Here is a 22,350-nt window from a genome sequence, read left to right on the forward strand (position 1 = left end):
TGCTAAAACAGAGGGGGATGCAATAAAGGCTTTCTAAGCCTATCCAGGCCTATCATCAGGAAATATAAAGCAGTTGTATTCAGTGTCTGGGTAATTGCACAAGCCTCGGTTTGCTGTATTATCTTGCATTTTACAGTAAATCTGTTTGATTGCATCAGACTCTCTCTCTCTAGGACTCATATTGTTTCAGCGTCTACTTTGATTCTTGATCCATAGTGTGGTATTATTGGAGCTTATAGTATAGCAAGTTATTAAAAAGTGTTGCAGAGACTTCTGAAGATCCATGTTGATGAGATGTAAAAGAAAAATCTGATATCATCCCAGTTGATAAACTGCACGGTTTTTACCTTTCTTTTGAATTTACCAGGAAAAAACAATGGCGTCTATTATCGAGCTGCTTTTGGAAACACTGGCTGATTTGAGCAATGGGGAGCTCAAGGAATTCAAGCAGGTCCTCCTGTCTCAAAATCACCGTCACAGACTTCACTCAGACATCCCATGGAAGCTGTTCATGATGGCAGACCTGCAGGACACAGTGTTTTTAATGGTGCAGACTTATGGTCAAGAGTCTATACAGAAGACCAAGAAGGTTTTAAAGAGGATGGACAAGACTGATCTGGTGCAGAGGCTGACAGACAGCAGCTCAAGACCCACAAGTAAGACAATAAAGACAAAAATGTGTTAAAGTCATAGAACTGGTGCATGTTTCATCAGTTTATAAGCATTGTATTCTTTTCTTTGCATTATAAATTAGAACATTTTTAATCTAGAGAAAAGAAAATGCACCATCTGGTGCAAAAGTTATATTTTCTGACTAATATGAAATATGGAAAAGATTATGGGAGACTCTGTAAAAATGAGTAATTATATGTAAATAAGAAATTTGTACGTAATTTTGTATTAAACCCTTTGTATTGTACATTTTTGCTCAGTGTTTATGTTCAGTTGTCACTCACTCATGAGTCATATTTATTTCTTTTCATCATAGAGAAACTCTCTGTAGATGAACGCTGCTCTGCTCTGATCCAGAAAGTGAGTAAAGGCACATCTGTCTGACTTTATACAACAAAGCTTTCATTCAACAGATGCAGGTTGAAAATGATCCACATCTCCTGTCCTCACAGTTTAGGAATGATACAACCCATACTCATGATTTGGGCTGGATATATTTCATAGAACTGAAGTTAAAATTAAAATTGTTTACTAGGTTTTCAGATACATGTTTTCCAAAAGTTAGCAAAAATCCATCATGGCAGACTTTTATGTTCTGAGAGGTAACTAAACTGAAACAACTCTGTCTGTGACAGAGGCCCCAAGGGCAGCTCAATCCTTGGCTCCTATCTTGCTTGACATAGCAGCAGCTTTTGATACTGTGAACCACCACATTCTGCCATCTGTATCTTGGGCAAAGTTCTGTCTTGGTTTGAATCTCACTGGGGGCTCCTTCAGTGTGTCATGGCAAAGACAAACACTTTTACCCCATTCACTCCCCACAGGAGTGCCCCAAGGACATGTACTGGGACCCCTTCTTTTTGCAGTATACACCACCTCCTTGTGTTCAATTGTATGCTCATATGGCTTCTCATATCACTGCCATGCAGACAACACTCAACTGTATAGGCACCTGCCATTCCCACCAGATGTTCTCTGCACGGATAGAATAATAGATTATGATGGACAATGAGAAAGCCTCCATTTATGCACAGTGAAACCCTTAAATGGTCCAGAATGTGGCAGCCCATCTGGTATTTGATCACACCAAAAAGGGCACACAAATTACCAATGCTTTGTCTCATTCGTGTTGGGTTGCTAAAAACCCGAGGGGTGTAGGAGTGTTTCCAAAACCACATATGCAATTAAGGGTTAACACCATAATACTGTTTCCATAATAGCCTGGCTGCCCCTTTTACTATCCCATGTCCATGTAGCTGCAAATGACACCTGTGGCCCCTTGGTCAAAGCTCCTCCAGGAGCCTCCTCTTTCCTCATCTTCCCCCAGATGCAAACAAATAGAATGGAACATCTTTGATAATGGCGTACCTCAAGTTATTTTCAGGACCTGGGTTGAAGGATGGAGGGACGAGAAAGGGAGGAAGCATAATTAGTAGAAAGCTCCCCTTTCCTCTCTCCTTGCATCTTCAGTGAGAGATACTAAGATGCAAAGAAAAGATGAAGGTGTTGATGTAACTAAGGGAACCAGGATGTAACCGCTGATGAGATGTAATTGTCCCATTGCAATAATTAAGTATATACTCTGTGAATGTTTCAGGTTTTGCTAATGGCAGCTGTTAAAGAGTTGCTTTTGGAGTCCCTGAATGAGTTGAGTTATCAGGAGTATCAGACATTCAAGAGGTTGCTGCGGCTGATTGTCTCCAAGACGGACATGTTCATGGTGTTGAGTAACACAGCAGACAGTGCAGAAATAGTGAACCAAATGGTGGAGATCTATGGCCAGCAGTCTGTGGAGGTGATCAGGGAGGTTTTCATGGACATGAACAGGACTGATCTGGTAGAGAGGCTGTCAGACACCAGCTCAGGATGCAAAGGTAGGACAAAAGACAAAAACTGTCATTTTACACAGTCATGTGGGTTTCATAAATGTGTGATAAATATATTTTGAATGTGAATATAACAAATGTGAAATACAAAACAAAGTAGATGACAAGGGTCAATAAATTATTAATTAAATCAGCTATCAAATCAATTTTCTCACATTTAATTTATTTGCATTTGAATGTTTTAGATTGTGATGGTGCTTATGATGTGTAATTTTTCACTGAATTCTTTCTATGCCCTTTCAAAACAAATAAGTCTTATTAAAGATGTTAAATAAGTTTATAATCCAGAAATACTTTTTAAATATCTTTTCTCCTCAGAGAGACGCTCAGAGAGACGCTCTGGTGATGAACATCCACCTGCACTGTTTGAGAGAGTGAGTCTGACTACACATCTCAGCTTTCATTCATTCGGTAGACGCAAACTGAAAACCAGCCTTGTCTTTAACATTACAATGTTTTACAATGGTCTTGATTGGTCTTGGCAATGATATTTTCCAACACTGATCCTATGACAGAACTGACTGCAGAAGATGAGATGAGGAAAAGTGAGCATGTAAATTTTATTTAAAAAAAGGAGTTCTGAAAAGGCAAAGATTTTCAGTTATACACAGCACTAAAAAAAGTTTGAGCCACTGTTGTAGAAACAAGAACATGTTATGTTTAGATCAGGTGGTATTAATCAGTTTACAGGAATTAAAAGGTAAAAGGATGAAGGGAGTCATCTTTTGCTTTGATGTTTTTGAAGATATTAATACACACACAGTTCTCTGTGTTAAAGAAAATAAGGTAAACATAATCAATACAACAGATATTACCAAGTGTATTATTGTCATGAATGAACCTGCAGAAAAATCTCATAACATCCACACGTCTAAATCAATGACAATAAATGCAAAGAAATAAATCTTTATGGATCCCAAATTACACATTTGCTCAAAGTATCCTTCAAATTTTTCAGGTAGGAGCCAAGGATGCTGTTAAACACGTTCTTTTGGAAAAACTGAATAGTTTGAATCTGAAGGAGCTCAACGAATTCAAGTGGTTCCTGCAGTTCACGTACTTCCAGAGGGGCCTCCCACAACTCCCATGGAGCCAACTGGAGGAGGCAGACAGGGCAGTAATGGTGGATCTGATGGTGGAGAGGTTTGGCCAGAAGTCTGTGGAGGTGATCAGGGAGGTGTTCAAGGACATGAACAGGACAAAACTGGTGCAGAGGTTGTCAGAGACCAGCTCAGGAACCAAAGGTAAGGAAGACAAAAAACATCACATTACACAAGTGTCTCAAAAATGACTAATTAATGCATTTTATGATTCATAGTAAATACAACAAAGTCTGGTATATGGCTGGACCGCCCATGGTCAAATCCTGATTTCATAACTACAACGTAATTTAACTAAATCACATAATCACACACAAACACATGAATTAACACATTATTAATTTTTAAGTTTTTAAGTTTAAGTTTTGTAACATTGTCCATTGACCATGTAATTGCATTCACATGCACTAAATTACTTTTCTTGCTATCAGTGTAAGTGCTGACAAACAAGATTGTACATGTGATATTAGGATTTTATAGATTTGCATTTTGAGGATGGATAGTCATAAATTGAAAATCTAGGCCTCACATCTTTTGTTGTAAAGTTTGTCACTGAAATGACATCTGCTGATTTTTAAAAGGAAGGTTTTTATTTTTAATACATTCTTCAAACTTACAACACAGCACTACAACAACTGTTGCAGAACATTGGTTTCAATTAAATTGTCCTGACAAATAATACTGAGATTTTTTGGCAGAAGATGTAATCATGCCAAATAATCTCAGCAGTATTTGTCAGAACACTATAATTATTATCATTATGTCTCTGTTAAACCATGTTTTAAATATTTTGCATTTTACACTCTGTACATCTACATGTAACTAGTCTGTACTTTGTAAATAACAGAAGCCTGTGAAGTGCTTCCACTTCTCAGTTTAGACTTTACAGTTTGTCCTGTGTTACATATAACACGGCACATAGTGCTAAGGCAGCACAACATATTGAAAGTTACTATATGATTTTATGTGCCAATATATAATCATTTAAAAAAGTGTTTCTATGTGTCTTAACAAGGACCTTCAAGAAGCTTGGAGCTTGAGGGCTGTGGAAGCACTATGGTAATCCTTTACCTTCATTCATTTATTTATCATTCATTCATGTGCTCATTTAGATGACAGTTGACTTTTATGACTGTCCTCCGCAGCAGGAATCCAGCGACTGGACTAAACTTGAACCTGAAGTGAACAGTACAGATGCAGATGAGGCTCCATCTTACAGGTAAAATAACATCTTAAATACTGCAGCAAAATACACACAGCAAACTGGAGCTATAGGGAAAAGTTGAGCTAAGCTTCTCTGTGCTGTTACTGGTTATATCACTGTAACACGACAATGACAGTGGCACTGCTACATTTCACACCAAATAAAATCGGGACAGATATTCTCAAAATTTGACATTTATTCCATTGTGTCTCTGATACAGTATCTTCGTGCCCATAAACAAACTCACTTCACTTGTTTGATTCAGTCTACAGTCTGAGGCAGGACACTTTGAATGCAGCGTCTCTGCTTTACGCTGGGTCTGTAAGGAGAAGGTCAGCCTCAAGTACCAGTTTTTCTCTTGGGAGGGACACATGGAGAGGATGGAGAGCAGACAGTACATGGCTGCAGGTCCCCTAATGAACATCACAGTCATTGCTGGGAAGTTAGATGAAGTGTACCTGCCGCACTGGATCTGCATAGGTAAGTGGACTTTTTACATTTCTCATAGCATGAGTACAAAAACTGATGTGATCCTTTTCTCCTCACTAATTGTGTGTGCTTGTATTTTTTGCAGATGACAACCCAACAATATTAGACAAGTTTGCAGTCCTGCACATAGATGACTGTGGAGATGTTGTGGAAAAAGTGTCTGAGGTCACACCATCCCACGTCAAGTTATCTGAACCAGTTTTCTCTCCAAGAGCGGTCCTGATGAAAGCCGGCTTTCCCGTGAAAATAAGCTCATGTGTGTTAATATACTACAAACCCAACACACCGTTCCTCAAACTTCACGTCTACCTGATCCCAAAAGATCCTGCTCTACAACAGGTTATTGAAGTTCTTACTGTCACCAATTAATAACATAGTAAGATTAATGGTACCAAAGCCTACAATGGAGGTATGAGGGTCAGTGTCACTTGAGGGGAAAAAAGTTAATATTATGAGAATAAAGTTTTCAGGTTTTGAAAGTATAACAATCAAACTTTTGTTTTATGAAAAAAAATCTTAAGCATCTGTTTAAACTGGTAGTAATTATTGATGTGTGTTCTTCAGTTTGTGTTGGCCAACACCACCCAGACTGTGTGTGTCCATACTGATGTAGGTGTGTTATGAAAATGACCAACCTACACTGTGTAGTTTTTGCTGCTGCAGTAGCACTTGTGACAGACAATGGCCGCCAAACTGTTCCCCTCATATGATGTAAACTCATTGGTGAATCAACATAACATGCAAATACTTAGATAAATGTAAATTAGTTACAAAGTACAAAACTAATAATAGTGAGGATTCATAAGTTACTTTGGGAATATTTCAAATTTTTATATTTACATTAGAAATTATATACAAGAATGTTAAACATGTTTAGCTCACTGTAAAGTCATTAAATGCTACCAGATGTGTTCTCAGTTCCTATAGAAATATTATTATATTGGGGTATACAGTATATGTGACATATCTTCATTTTAAGATTTTTCTCAATATTTCTCAATATTTGATTGTGGAGAGGCTAACAGAGTTACACATCTGAGAAATCATCCAGTTGCTGTTCTGAATTTTGACTTTAACAAACTGGTTATGTGATACCACACTGATGAATTTGTACTGTAACTTCAGATCCAACATATCCCTAATTTTTTATGTGGGCCACTCTCTCCTGTTTGTTCTTAACCACAGTTGTACAAGAGGTTATTTGGATATCTTCCTGAACATAACTATTTTTGAAATCTAACATTTTATTTTTTCCCATCTGAGACCATAATACCCTTGTGTAAAAATCACATTGCTTGTTCATGAATGTATTTTAAAATACAGATGACAGTGTTTGTAACCTTGAAGCAGCTTTGTGCTTATGCTGTATTTTTTTTCCAGACAGTGGATAAGAAGGAAATCTCCAACCAGTACAAAATAATCACAAAGCCACACCCAGACAAGTACCTGAAAATGCAGCAGGGTTTCATCCTCACAGCAGACACCAACACAGCAAAAATTCTCCCAAAGGTACAGCTTGTATTTTCTATTAGCAGATAAACCTATGAACATTGTGAATTGTGGTTCACATGTGTAAGGTAATGTAGGATTACTCTCGTGACAGATCTGTTGACATTAGCTACTTAAAGAGAGCCGCTAACGCTGCTCAGTGAATGTGGAGTCAGCCTCGTTCAGTGTGTGGGAGAGAGCAGCTTCATGTTCAGCTGACCACACAGCAGCCAGACAGAAATGTGAATGTGAATGTGAATGTGAATGTGCTGCACGTGCACATCCCAATAACCAATCACTAATCAGTCTTGTTTGACCAAGGACCTACTTATCTTTTGTTTTTGTTGTGTATGATTGAACTTGACTTTCTAACTTTGGTGAAAACTTACTCCTCTTTCTTTTATGCTATATTTGTTTTTACAAAGGTATTAACCCTCAGATATGACAGCCAAGACCCAAATTTCTATGAAGTGTTCATTGAGAATCCAAACAGAAACGTCTACCTCACACTCTCGTACTCTTCCACAAATAAGGGAGAATCTGTGTGGACCTGTGAAATTCGAAACGGTCAGTGGTTATTAAACAATATTAGCTACACTATATGAAAAAGATCAATTTAAGTAATAAATGTCAATAATAAATGATCATATTTTATATCCCAATGATGATGCAAACTGAATATGGACCTGCTGTTCTGTAGGTGTAATAATCTCATAGCAACTCGGTGTATGTGTTTACCTGCCATTTAAAACATGATAAAATTTCTGGGAATGGGAAAATGGGGTCCTTCTGAGTGGAGTTTGCATGTTCTCCCTGTGCCTATGTGGGTTCCCTCCGGCTCCCCCCACAGTCCTCCCAAATGTGACACTGCTACTTGCGGTTCTTAAAATGAAAATAAAGACGATCTGAAGTGATCAGCTACATTAGACCACCGCCTCACAGCTGTATGCCTCCACCACTCAGACTAATTTCAATTTACATCCTGTTTATCCAGAGTCATGTAAAATATTAACCATTTGTGTGAAATTTTGTCATAATTGCTGTGTGAAGTCTTGAGTAATTGCTAAAAAGTTTCTTGTGAGGTCACCGTGACCTTTGACCTTTAAACACCAAAATGCAGTCTGTTCTTACTTGAGTCCAAGTGAACATTTGTACCACAATTGAAGAAATTCCCTCAAGCGTTTACAGAGATAATGCGTCCACGAGAAAGGGACGGACCTACAACCTGAGAGCAATATGCAGTTATGAAAAGGGTCCAGAAGCAATGATAAAGCACTTTATCTACCACCCTTATTTTATTTGGCTGAAATGCCTTGTTATCGAACCTTCTGCTGTGAATGCAGTACATAAAACCACACTATCACCAATCCATGTTTTTTGTTCTGCTTTCTATTTCAGATGACTATCCAAACTCTGGTCCTTTAGAAGGTAAGATACTGCAAATGAGTATTTCAGTTATCTGCTGCACTTTTTTCCAGGTAGATTAGATTTACTTGTAATTTCATTCATGTTAAAAATGACGCCTCTGTCTGTAGTTTTTAAACCAAAGAAGTAATTGTAGGATATCAGACATCACTTGGACTCTATGGCAACACCAGTGTCTCCAGTTCTTTTAGTTTAGTTATTATTTAATTTCACATCACACATTTTAAACAAACTTAAACAAAGTTGTCTTTGTCTGAATTTACAGAGCTGAACTAGGCCTGCTATTTGTTGTAGTACTCTTGTACTTAACTTAGCCTGCTGTACTGTAGTCATTAATGCATGGAGGCCAGAACAAAGCATTTATTATTCAGTTATCATTTCATGTGTTACAGTTGCAGAATCAGCAGCTGTTCCATGCTATGGTGCTGCAGGGAGAGGTGGGCATGCTGCAAAAAATAATTATATTGTTCACCTTAAAGACAACATTAAATGTTATGTTTATCATTCGGCAAAACACATTCTGTGGATCCTTGAGCTCTAATAAACATGATGAGTGTATTTCTTTCCAATATTGCAAAGCTGATTTTAAAAGTTTGAAACATGCATTGTTCAGGGTCAGTGGAATGGTTTGTAATAAGCTGCTGCACTGACCTATGGGATTGCTTTTTACAAGAGGACAGTCTCCCTGATCTGCAGTCAGCTGCCAGTTGAATATTTTTTTCTCCTTTCTTTATTTTACAATGTTTTTTAGCTCACTAAGACAACATAACTTTATTTACACACTTAAAGAAGTAGTTTTTAAACCAGGAAGCTGAGGATAAATTTAGCACAACAGCATTTGAGAGACAGAGACTGTGCTTTTATTAACCTTCTATACTCTCCCAAGACCATGAAATAAAACAAATTATTAGCTGTGTATATGGGAGAACAGATGTATACATAAAAATTAGTCTGAGAACAATCCATAATTAAAAATTTTTTATTTTCCCTAAATTTGTTTCAGCTACAGGACCATCACCAGCAGCTGGGGAAAATACAGTAGCAGAAGGTGAATGCACAGGTACTATGAAGTCTCCTCAGTAAAGGTCTTCTACTCTGCTTGTGGTCTCACAGTAGAGTCCTCACTGTGTCTAGAAACCCAGGATATGACTACAAAACCCAATCTACTTCATGGTTGGATATTTAGAAGAGGGTTAACTTGATCAAGGGTGATAAATGAAACTGTGTCAGCTGAGGGGTGCTTCATCATGAATTTATGGAATAGTTGGATATTTTGGGAATATATATACTTTTTCTTACCTAGACTTTGGTAGAAATGATACCATTCTCATGTCTGTGTGTTAACAATAGAGCTTGAGTCAGGAGATTGTTAGCTTAGCATACACACTGTAAACAGGAGAAAACAGCTAGCCTGAGTCTGTCCAAAGTTAGAAAATCCTTCTAACAGCACCTCTGACGCGCACTAATTACCACATTATATCTTGTCCAACTTTGGATAGGCTGGCTGTTCTCTGCCTCCAGTCTTAATGCTAATCTAAGCTAATTGTCTCCTAGCTTCATGTTTAGCATACAGGCGTGAGAGTGGTATCAACCTACTCATCTCACCTTTGGCAAGAAAACAAATAGGTCACCTTCATCTGTTTAAACTGTAAACCTTAATCTTTAACATGCAGTTTAATTGCAAAATTATAAATCTGCTTTTTTAAATTTGTGTGTTCACACAACGAAATTAACACTTGATGGGTCACTGTTTCTCTAAAACAATATAATTGTGGCGCAAGTACTCGACCTGGGGCCCACATGCAATTAAAAATACAGAAAATACAAAGTATGAATTGTCTGCATGTGTTTTTCAGTATATGATGAATTTCAGTTATCTACACTTTGAATATAGAAAATTGAAATTGTAAAAAAAACTTGTCTTCAAAAGAAATGCATTAGTTGGCTATAACTTCATGTTCAAATCCAGTCAGTCATTTTCTTCTCCTCTTTCCTCAGACCAGCACTTTGTGGACAAACATAAACTTGAGCTGATCAACAGAGTGACCAATGTTGCACCGATTTTGGATGAGCTCTTAAGTAAAGAGGTTATCAACCAACAAAGATATGTTGAAATCAGGGCTCTGTCTACCTCCTATGATAAGATAAGGGAGCTGTACTCTACTTCCCTGAGAGCTAGTGACAACTGCAAAGACATCTTCTATGAAATTCTTACAAGACACGAGAAACATGTCATTAAAGACCTCCACAGAAAGAAGTAACAGGAGTCTTCAAAAAAAAAACCCTCTGACGAAAATCAAGTTTTCACCCTTGTTGACATGTCCATATGTTTTTTTGTTGTTGTTTTTTTTATATATATATAATACAAGACATACAATGGGAAAAATAAGCAGTCAACACCATGACTGTGTATTTCCACATTGGGACTGCAATGAACCAATGACAGTCTCATAAACATGGATGCAGACAGCCAGTGTTTGATATGTCATATAACAAAGGAACCAATCCCATCAATTTGTGGAGACGGGGGGTGGGATAAATAAACCTGAAACGTTGCCAGTACAGAGAGCAAGGGTTTGCAATAGCACACCCACTAACGCTGTGTCAGCCACTGCCAGTTACAAGTTGACAAACAACATAAACAAATAAAATATGCTCACTGTGCTGACCGTTCAGATATGTCTGCTAGTCGCTGATTTTAGTGCACAACAGGCTCCTCACTGAGTCTGGGTCTGACTGAGTCTCTCATCTTGATACTCTCTGCTCTCTCACTGGTCACCAAAACCTCGTCAGTACAGACAGGAAGAGTTTGCATCAGCATAACCACTAACACTGTGTCAACCACTGCTAGTTACAAGCTAACAAACAACATAACCAATTTTATAATAAACATATATAATAATCTCCTCACTCCTCAACAAACTCCTGAGTCTGGGTCTGACTGAGGCTCAAACATGTGGCTGAGCCTCTCCGGTGTTTCCTCTAACACTAACCATCTTACGCTCTGCTCTTTCACCTGTCAACCTAGCACAAGCAGCAGTTGTGGGTGGAGGAAATATTTAAGTTTTGCAGTCTTTCACATCTGTTGACATTTCTTGGGGAGTTCTACTGCATGTGGAAAAGTCGAGTAAAGCCTTTTGTGGCTGCAGAGGGAATCTGATAAACAGCCTCAGTAACTCGTTGCAATGAAGAAAATCTGGAAATCTGAAAATCTAGTTAGAAGGAAGTGATCGTAACCAGTGGTCACGTGACATGGAAGCTGTTGGAAAAAAAATCTTTCAATAATTGTGAAAACAATGTTATCATTAGAGAAACAAAGTACTAATATACTTAGACTATAAATGATGTTCCCTCATTCACAGTAGCTTTTATGTCATGTGACCCACTGGTTGACAGTCTATTGTAAAATATGTAATGACATGGCCCAAAGAGGATACATCCCTTTATAATTTATATTAGTACTTATTATGTATTTATTAATAACATTATTTTTGTAAATTGCTACATGTCATGTGACCCAGGGCTGAGCTCACAAATCTGAAACCATGTTTTGCAGTGTTTAGCTTGTCTTGAACAGTCTAGTTCAGATTTGTGAGAGTCCAAGTTTACAGTTTTAGAATTGGACTTGTGTAGTGGCCACTTTGCTTGAATAAGCAAGACAGGGAGAGTTTCTACCCGGTGTCTTTATATTTACTTTTTTTTCCTTCTTTTGCTGAGGCTCCATGAAAACTACAGAGGAATAAACAAAGAAATGCAATACTTATTTGTAGTTATATAATTCACAGATAAATCATATATGAGACAAACTGACAATGCAATACATAATATGCCACTTTAAATTGCACCAATAAACACCATACGAATTGTTTCACTAAAACCCACCAAATTCACATTCAGTCTGGGCAAATCCACTGCTTTAAGCTCGACAGCATAGGCAGTATAACTCATATGAAGAACTCAAATAATGCGTTTCTTATGTCCTTGCATGAACATAAATTACCTTGAATATTAATGTATACAGTCAATGTTTCCATGCCATAAACCTTTTACCATACTTTACAGGATGCATCAATAATAACCTTGTGCCTGAATCTTCCAAAAATGCATCAGGAAAGAAAACAAGTCTCCAAAATAATTGCGGAAGAAGCCACAAGGGGTCAGTGTAGTACTACATCATCTGGTATTACAACCCCTGTAAATAGCCACTGCTTAAGGCAATGCTGAAGGAATCTAGCAGTCATTTACAACCTGGTCTTCAATGTCTTACCCTTTGACAACAGTCAGAAGCAAAACGGAGAATCGATGGCTCGGTATCATTTGGCCAAACTGCGAATCGGAAGTTGTAATGTGATGTTTGGAGAAAAGAGGCTGGGCAGACAGACTGTAATCTGATCACTACTCCAGACCAGAGGACTCGCTCTAAACCAAACATCTGCTTCATGCAACTGGAATATGTTTTCAACCTGTAACACAAACTGAAACAGACTGACGAGAGAGAGACAGAGAGAGAGAGAGAGAGAGAGAGAAGGTGAGTTTTATTTCCACATCCAGCATTAAACAGCAGCGATGCACTGAATCACGATGAAGCTTGTTTAAATACAGCGAAGATGATTTTCCGCATAAGGATGAACATCAGTCGATTTCAGCTTTTACACCTGATGCTACTTATTGTTTCAAAAACTTCAATAATCTGTAACATTTGCTTTTGTTAATTTACTTCCGCTTTCGAGCAGAGACTGTCGGGAACGTCGCACAAAAACCATAAAACTAAACGAAACTGAGCGTCAAAGTTCATTTTTAGCCTCGGAGACAGAAGTTGTAGAAGTTGCACAACACAACTGCAACACTTGACTTGTAGCTACACGACAACTGTTGATGAAAACCATGAGATGTGGTTGACAATTCAGAAAAAACGGAAATGGACCTTGTATAAAAAATATTTTGCTACACATTCAAATCCTGTCCAGGTCCTATCCTGTACAACACTGTGTGATATGTCCTTTGAATTTTCCAGGCAGAAGCAATGACAACTAAGAAGCAGCTTGTTGAAACACTGAATAAACTGAGTTCAGAGGAACTTGATAAATTCAAGTCACTCATTGAACTGGAGAAAGGTTTCCCACACAGCTCAAGGAGTCGACTGAAAGTGGCAAATGTGCAGGATGTAGTGGAGCTGGTGGTGGAGACGTACAGACACAACAGTGTGGAGGTGACTAAAAAGGTTTTAAAGAAGATGAACAGGACTGATCTGGTGCAGGGGTGGCCAGACGTCAGCTCAGGAACCAAAGGTGAGGATAAGAAGACAGAAATATGTGAAAATGATCAAACTGCTGCAGAACACAATAAAACTCACTGGTAGTTTGTTTAACAACAGGCTTCATGAGAATTTACAATACAAAAGAGTTCATCTCAAAGTGACACGTCTCATAAGTTTTATATATATATATATATATATATATATATATTGTGGTGTTGCCTCTCTCCGCAAAGGGCAGAGGATGATGTAAGCACCGGATGGTTTAAAAAGATGTTGAAAAAAACGTTGTCAGCAGGCGAGAGTCTGTGCTCAAAAGTGAATTTTTTTATTAACCAAGTACTACAAACAAAAAAAACACAAATGAATCCCGGGCAATTCAATGAAACAGAACTTAAACCATATCAAACAAATATTAAAATTGCAGCCTCACTCCAAGCTGCCACCTGCTCTACGTCTTTTCCCCCCTCTCTCTGCCCCTCAATAGCCTGCACTTAATCTTCCCCTAAGTGGTGCATACCATCTTCCCAGGTAAGTGTGGGGGTGAGCTAAAATGCTCCCCATTCCAAGCACCCCACCCCACACTAAAATCTAACTGGATCTGCCAGCCCACACCTGTTTCCTCTCTCCCTGATGGAGCAGCCAATCAACTCCAACAATAATAATAACCATGATAATGTGGGGGATTAGGGCACAGTGAAAAGGGAATAGAACCACCTTTTCACATATATATATCAAATCTTTTGCATTTGTCTAAAAAATTGCAATAAGAAATTACAAACCAAGTTAATATAGTTGGAAAATCTTTTAGTAGCTCCACATATTATTATGTCACTGTTAGGGAGGTTTAAGTGTCAAATGAATTATTTTGTATTGTAAATCCTCATGAAGCCTGTTGTAAACAAATAAATGACCAGTGGGTGTTATATTACATTTATTTTCTCCCCAGACAAACACCCTGAGGATGAAAAGTGGCCTGCACTGATCCAGAGAGTGAGTAATGTTACATCAATCTGATTTTACACACTGAAGCTTTTATTATAAAAGATGATACAAACTAAATGTCTGTTTTTTCTCAGATGTTTTTCTCTCAGAACTGAAGCTGATCAAGCTTCTTTATGTCCACATGAGATCCCTTTTTTTTTTTTTTTTTTTACAACACAGAGATAGCTTACTGACAGCCACTCTGTTGTGAGATCAGGAGGCTCACTGGCGGGGGCGTGTCTACAGGTGGGCTGGGGTGGGCATTGCCCACCCAGCACCCAGAGATAAGGCTTGCCCACCCAGAGGAATCATCTGCCCATCCAATGAAAACTCTGAAAAAAATCACCGGTATAGCTATTTTTTTGAGCATTCATAGTTTTCTGTAATTTTGTCATTGGTCATCAGAAAATGCACTGCTTTCCTATTGGCCATTTTGAAGGTGTGGGTGTGCTTAGTCAGTGCTCCTCCTTTACATTATCGCCAAGCCACGACACTTCTTCACACATGCGGTACAGACACGGTTAAGTGAATTGCAAGACCTGTTTGTAGCTAGCTGCTCTCAGCAATCCAGTTAAAACTGTTAATACCTTTGATTGTCGTTCATTCTTTTCTTTTTCATGGGATAATGGCCTCGGACCCCCCTACAAAAATTGGATGCTGTAATTGTATTCCTTTTGCCCCAAATAATCCAAATGCCCACCCAAAGATGACATCCTACAGTAACACCTCTGCTCACTGGAGTCCTGGCAGGACTTTGAAAGAGTTACAGCCATGCAATAAAATATTAAATTATGAACCTGTTTTCAAAATGGAGATAATTGTAGAAAAGGACATTTCTAAAATGCATAAGATGTGAACAGAAAATCTATAGTCATGCCAATTGATACATTTCCCCATGAACTTTTCCTTTGAATTCTCCAGGTAGAAACGATGGTGTCTGTTATCGAGCTGCTTCTGGAAACACTGGCTGATTTAAGCAACACACAGATTGAGGCCTTCAAACAGGTCCTCCTGAGTCAAATTCACCATCACAGACGTTACTATGACATTAAATGGAGAACGATGGACCTGCAGGACACAGTGTTTTTAATGGTGCAGACTTTCGGCCAACATTCTGTGGAGATGATCAAGAAGGTTTTAAAGGAGATGAACAGGACTGAGCTGGTGCGGAGGCTGAGTGACAGCAGCTCAGGACCCACAAGTAAGACAATACAATACAACAAGACAACACAAGATGAAAACATGCTCAAGTCATAAAACTGATCCATAAGTTTTTGTCTTTTTCTCTTTCCACCATAAATCAAGTTAATAATATTGAGAAAAGAAGATGTGTGTCGTGAAAAAACATATTTTTGGGCTAATGTGAAATATAGCAATTGAAAATATTGCCTGATGTCAATCACTCATTTTTCTTTCTTTTCTTTCTCCTCAGAAAAACACTCAGTGGATGAACATCTGTCTGCACTGATCCACAAAGTGAGAAATGTCACATCTGTCTGACCATGTGAAGTTCAGCTTTTATTCAATGAAGGTTTACAATCAACATTACTGATAATAAATGATTATATATTAACCAAACTCATAATTAGATTGGAAGTTTCTCACAACTCTTAAAGAATTGAACAAAATGCAAAACAAAGTTGAGAAAATACCTGCGTCATGCTGCCACCTGTTTCTACAGTTAATTCATCTAGAACATCTCATGTAAAATCATGAAAATTTATGACTCATCCTCTGCTCTAACAAACAGATAATACCCAAATGTATCAGTAGCTCAGGTGATCTAAGGAAAACTAACTTTTAAACACTGAAATGTCTGAAATAATGACACTGAGAACAGGCAAAAAGATAAATCTTTAATTTTCTCAGTGACAAAATGACATATTTGCTCTATGAACATACACTTTGAATTTTCCAGGTGGCAACAATGGCGGCTGTTAACGAGCTGATTTTGGAAACACTGACTGGTTTGAGTTTTGAGGATCTCCAGAAATTCAAGTGGTTCCTGCAGCTCACTTGCTTCCAGAAGGGTTTTCCATACATCCCATGGAGTCGACTGGAAGCAGACTGTGCAGATCTACTGGTTAAAGTGATGGTGGAGGAGATGGTGGAGATGTGTGGCCAGCAGTCTGTGGAGGTGACCAGGCAGGTTTTCATGGACATGAACAGGACTGATCTGGTACAGAGGCTGTCAGAGACCAGCTCAGGACTCAAAGGTAAAACAAACAAGACAACTGTCACATTAATCTGTTATAATAAATAGATACAGTTACATTTTTTTCAAATTATGGGGCAAAATATTAGATGCAGCTTATAGTATAAAGCAAAACAACAAAAATACCCAAACAGTCAAACAGTCTGAACAAAAACTGAACAACATCAGTTCACATTTTTCTTTGTTGGGCCACATGTTCTTGTTTGTTTTCTGGTCCAATGAGTTTGTCCAGTTTTTATTACCAGTCTTGTATTGTATATGGCCTGGTAGGAATGTGGTTAATGTTGTCTTCATTATTTCACATGAATCTGTTGAACCGTCTTTTTAGTGAAGTTTTGATTGGACTTACACTACACTGCACTATGGAGACAGATAGACAGTCTGTATGAGGAAGGTTCTGGTCTGTGGCCTCCTCCTGCCTTCAGTCCACACACCTGAAATCCATCTGTGTCACACTATCATGTGCTTGTATCTGTGTGTTTTATTTTCACATCCTGACAGAGACTGTTGTCAAACCACACAGGTCTCAGCCATAAAATATTAGAGGCTTTTTACTCTCAGGACTCAGTTTTATACACAGAACAAGCTCACACACAGGCTGCACACTGTGTTTTTATCATGTGATCACAATCTGCATTAAATATGTTGCAGCTTCAGGATCATCAGCTGAAGGATTTGGTGTGAATACAACAGAGGGAGGTAGGTGCCTTTATAAAAAAATGAAGACACAAATGTTATTACTTGAACTGAGAATAATGTTAAACAGAATTGAATCCTTACCTCAAAGCCCTGGAGTTATTTTCATCTACATTTCAGAGTATGAACCTTTAACACACAGTTTAATAGCAAATGGGACGTCATGTTGTCATCAGGTGTTCATCAGGTGAAACCAGTAATTTACTTGATGGTGTTAGTGTTGAGTAGATTTTCTGTTGATCTTGAACAATGTAAACTGACTGTGTCTGATGATAAAACCTGATGTGAAATCAATCATTCCTGAATCTTTTTATGTTTCCTTTCTCCTTAGAGAAAGATGAACGCTGCTCTGCTCTGATCCAGAAAGTGAGTAAAGTCACATCTGTCTGATTTGACACAAAGCTGTGTTTAAAACAATTCATTGATTGACAGAAAATTAATGCATTATAATTATATTAAAATATATTATTTGTTTAAGTATTTAAACATTTTCTGTTTGCAGCTTCGTGTGAGGGGCTAGTGTCTGTTTATTTTATTGTAACACTGACAGAGCCTTTATCATGCCCTTTTCTGACATTTTATAGACCAAATAATAAGTAGAGTAATTGAGAATATAATTGGCAGATTAATCAATAAACCAATGATGAAAATAGTTATTTTAAGAACGAAAGCCGTTTTCTGTTTGTCTTGTGTACACATGAGGAAAATCTTCATCAGACAATAAAATAAAAAGTCATGAACCTGTTAAAATAAAAGCAACTACTATAAAAGAGGACAAAAATGAATCACCTTCACGTTACTAAATAAATATATATATGTGAATTTAAATGTATATGTACAAGTGGTTTGTAGATAACTGGTACATGTGATCAATCAGACAGATATTATCAGTTGTATCATTACATTCTGTGATATAGTTGATGTAACCTAAACACATCCACATTTCTAAAATACATAAGTTGATGAGATATAAACAGAAAAATCTAATAATCATAAACTGCACTGTTTTTACCTTTCCTTTGAATTTACCAGGAAGAAACAATGGTGTCTGTTATCGAGCTGCTTTTTGAAACACTGGCTGATTTGAGTGACAGGGAGCTCTGGGTCTTCAAGCAGGTCCTCCTGCAAATTCACCGTCACAGACCTCACCCAGACATCCCATGGATCCTGCTCACATTGACAGACCTGCAGGACACAGTGTTTTTAATGGTGCAGACTTATGGTCAAGAGTCTGTGGAGAAGACCAAGAAGGTTTTAAAGGAGATGAACAGGACTGATCTGGTGCAGAGGCTGACTGACAGCAGCTCAGGACCCACAAGTAAGACAATAAAGACAAATGTGTTAAAGTCATAGAACTGGTGCATGTCTCATCACTTCACAAGCTATGTCTTCCTCTGTTTACATTATAAATAAAAATGTTTATAATGTAGAGAAGAGGAGACAGATCATCTGGTGCAAAAGTTATATTTTATGACTGACATGAAATATGAAATGTGGGAGAGCAGGTAAAAATGATCATTTATATGTAAATAAGTGAATATGCAGATGAGAAGATTTTAGTGTAATTTTGTGTTTTGTGTTGTACATTTTTGCTCAGTGTTTATGTTCAGTTGTCAGTCACTAATGAGTCATATTTATTTCTTTTCATCATAGAGAAACTCTCTGTAGATGAACGCTGCTCTGCTCTGATCCAGAAAGTGAGTAAAGTCACATCTGTCTGACTTTATACAACAAAGCTTTCATTCAACAGATGCAGGTTGAAAATGATCCACATTTTGAACATTTTATCTAAGGATACAACCCTGACTTATGATTTATCTCGGATATTGTTCATAGAACTGAAGCTGTATTCAGGTTGAGCTCTTCAGCAGTTATTCTATCCAACAATAACGTCATCATATCTTTACCACTCAGGATGAGATGAGGAAATGTCAGCATGTCCATTTTCCTGACTTTTTCCTTCAACCTTTACAGTAAACAGAACTATAAAACCTTTATCCAACCAGGCCAGGAATTTTGTCATTTTAGTGGCAAGGCTATTTGGCCTTCAGATTTACATTGTTGGGCGTACAGTTTTTTTGGGGCATCACTGTCGGCCAGAGGGAGGGGCAGAGATGGCCATGGCTTTCGTGGCCGCCATGAAATTTCTACCCTGTATCCAACAGAATCAGTTATTGTATAATGTACAAAATATAAAATATGAAATAATGAAAATAACCATGTTAACTAATTTCACTCTTTGGTTGCACAGTGTGTGAAAAACAGTTCCAGCCTGTATCTTAAAAAATAACCACTTTGTAAGAATTAAAGGGCCAAAGGAAAAGGGAAACATTGTTCGCTTTGTACTTTGTGTTTTAAAAAAAAAGAATAAAAAAAGGACAGAAATGTAAAAACCTTGTAACACACATGTCTACATGATCACTGATGAGATGCAAAGAGACACGTTTGTAATTGTCCCAGTGGATTAAACGTCCCATGAATGCATTTATTTTTTCAGGTGGCAACAATTGCAGCTGTTAAACAGCTGCTTTTGGAAAACCTGAATGATTTGAATAACGAGGAGCTTCAGGAATTCAAGGAAGTCCTGCGGTTGTCTCACTCTCCATGGGATACTTCATTCAGGTGGTGGATGTTGAGTGACATTGGAGACAGGGCAGATATAGTGGATCTGATTGTGGAGATCTACGGCCAGCAGTCTGTGGAGGTGACCAAGAAGTTTTTCATTAAAATGAACAAGACTGATCTGGTTCAGAGGTTGTCAGAGACCAGCTCAGGACCCAAAGGTGAGAAAGACAAAAAAACTGTCATATAACTACATGTGCCTCATAAATGTTGAAGAAATATTTTTTCTGAAAATCATTAGCAAATCATCATGAATCACTGATGAAACAACAAACATTTATGTCAGTATGTTTTTGTATCATTTTTCAGTAAATTAATTTCATTTCCTTTTAAAGAAGCTGAGCTTCATTAAACTTGATTATACCTGGATTAGATCATAATCCTGATTTTGTTTTGTTTTCTCATCAGACAAACTCTCTGGTGATGAACATCGAGCTGCTCTGTTTGAGAGAGTGAGTCTGACACATCACAGCTTTCATTCATTCAGTAGATGCAGGTTGAAAACCAGCCTCATCTTTCACATAATGATGTTTTACATTGAATGGTTCACACAACACTCAGGCTGAGGTCTTTAGCAATAATGTTTTCCACCACTGATGTTACGACACAAGTGATGCTCTACTGCAGAAGACAAGATGAGGAAATATCACCATGAACCTTTTCAATGTTAACAAGAAAAGAGCTTTAAAAAGACAAATATTTAAACTTATATACAGTATTTAAACATATTTTCTTTGTATTAATTTAATTATAGAAACAAATTACTTCATGTCAAGCAGAGAAAAAAGTTTCTTTTAGCCACTCTTATAGAAACAACAAGTTATGTTTAGGTCAGGTGGTATTAATCAGTTCACAGGAATTAAAGGGTAAAAGGATGAAGGGAATCATCTTTTGCTTTAATGTTGCTACAGAAATGAATACACACACAGTTATCTGTGTTTGTAAAGCACGCAAACATAATCAATACAACAGATATTACCAAGTGTATCATTGTCTGCAGTGAACTTGCAGAAAAAATAGCAATCATATAGTATCCCCACATCGAAACAGATACTAATGAAATGTAAATAAATAAATCTTTGAATATCCCAGTCAAGAAATTACACATTTCCTCAAAGTATCTTTTGAATTTTTCAGGTAGCAGCAAAGGATGCTGCGAAACATGTTCTGTTGGAAACACTGAATAGTTTGAATCTCAAGGATTTCAATATATTCAAGTGGTTGCTGCAGTTCACGTACTTCCAGAGGGGCCTCCCACAACTCCCACAGATCCAACTGGTGGAGGCAGACAGGGCAGCAATGGTGGATGTGGTGGTGGAGAAGTTTGGCCAGCAGTCTGTGGAGGTGATCAGGGAGGTGTTCACGGACATGAACAGAACTGATCTGGTTCCGAGGTTCTCAGAAACCAGCTTACAACTCAGAGGTGTGAAAGACAAAAAATTGTTGCACAAAAAAATACTTTGACTGCAGAAATAATCAGAGCTTGATTTTCATGATGAGTTGATTTTTGTTTCATTTTTGATTTATTCCTTTTCTTTTTTCTTTTTTTGAAAAAGCACTATAAGTATATAATAGTTATTTTGAACATCATTATAATCTTCACAATATGTTATGTTTTATTAACAAGAAGCTAAATCTTACTAGAGTTGTTAAAGTTGTAACTGTAGCACAGTGGTGCCGTGTACACTATGTGTACATTTTTTAAATGATTTTGTTTAGTTAGCTAAGTGAGGGAATCTGTTGCCTTCTTAATGCCAACTTTTGAGAACACTTATATTATGTTTCCTTCACAAGAAACTAAATCTGACTAAAGTTGTTAAAGTTGTTTCTCTGATTTTGAAAATGTTTCTATTTTCTTTCTCCTCAGTGAAACATCTGACTTCACTACTCCAGAAAGTGAGTAATGTCACATCAGACACACTTTACACAACACAACTTTCATTTAACAGTTACAGGTTGAAAGTTATTGTCATCATGGCTGCTATACAAAACAAATAGAGATAATATAAATTAACTGAATGGGATGGCTCTTGTGCGGCACGGTGGTTCATTGGTTTGCACTGTCGCCTCACAGCAAGAAAGAACAAACCTCAGGCCTTTCTGTTTGGAGTTTGCATTCTCCCCGTGTCTGTGTGTGTCCCCTTCGGGTGCTCTGGCTTCCTCCCACAGTGCACGCTAGGTTGATTGGTGACTCTAAATTGCCCGTAGGTATGAATGTGAGTGTGTGTGGTTGTTTGTCTCTATGTGTCGGCCCTGTGATAGACTGGCAACCTGTCCTGGGTGTACCCCGCCCTCGCCCAGTGTCAGCTGGGATT

General features: G+C 37.8%; 1 protein-coding gene across 1 annotated transcript in view; it reads left to right on the top strand.

Moving 5' to 3' along the window:
- Positions 1-22,350, top strand: part of LOC139612908 (uncharacterized) — a 49,003-nt gene that overhangs the window by 15,063 nt on the left and 11,590 nt on the right. The window contains exons 13-19 of the mRNA XM_071469056.1: positions 17,745-17,779; positions 18,446-18,731; positions 19,067-19,110; positions 19,911-20,196; positions 20,444-20,487; positions 21,173-21,458; positions 21,903-21,931. Coding sequence (XP_071325157.1) covers positions 17,745-17,779; positions 18,446-18,731; positions 19,067-19,110; positions 19,911-20,196; positions 20,444-20,487; positions 21,173-21,458; positions 21,903-21,931 — 1,010 coding nt within the window. The remainder of the gene's footprint in view (positions 1-17,744; positions 17,780-18,445; positions 18,732-19,066; positions 19,111-19,910; positions 20,197-20,443; positions 20,488-21,172; positions 21,459-21,902; positions 21,932-22,350) is intronic.

Source organism: Trachinotus anak, unplaced genomic scaffold, assembly GCF_046630095.1.
Source record: "Trachinotus anak isolate AG129_WGS33_773 ecotype Australia unplaced genomic scaffold, CSIRO_AGI_Tana_v1 ptg000032l, whole genome shotgun sequence".
Taxonomy (NCBI): Eukaryota; Metazoa; Chordata; class Actinopteri; order Carangiformes; family Carangidae; genus Trachinotus; species Trachinotus anak.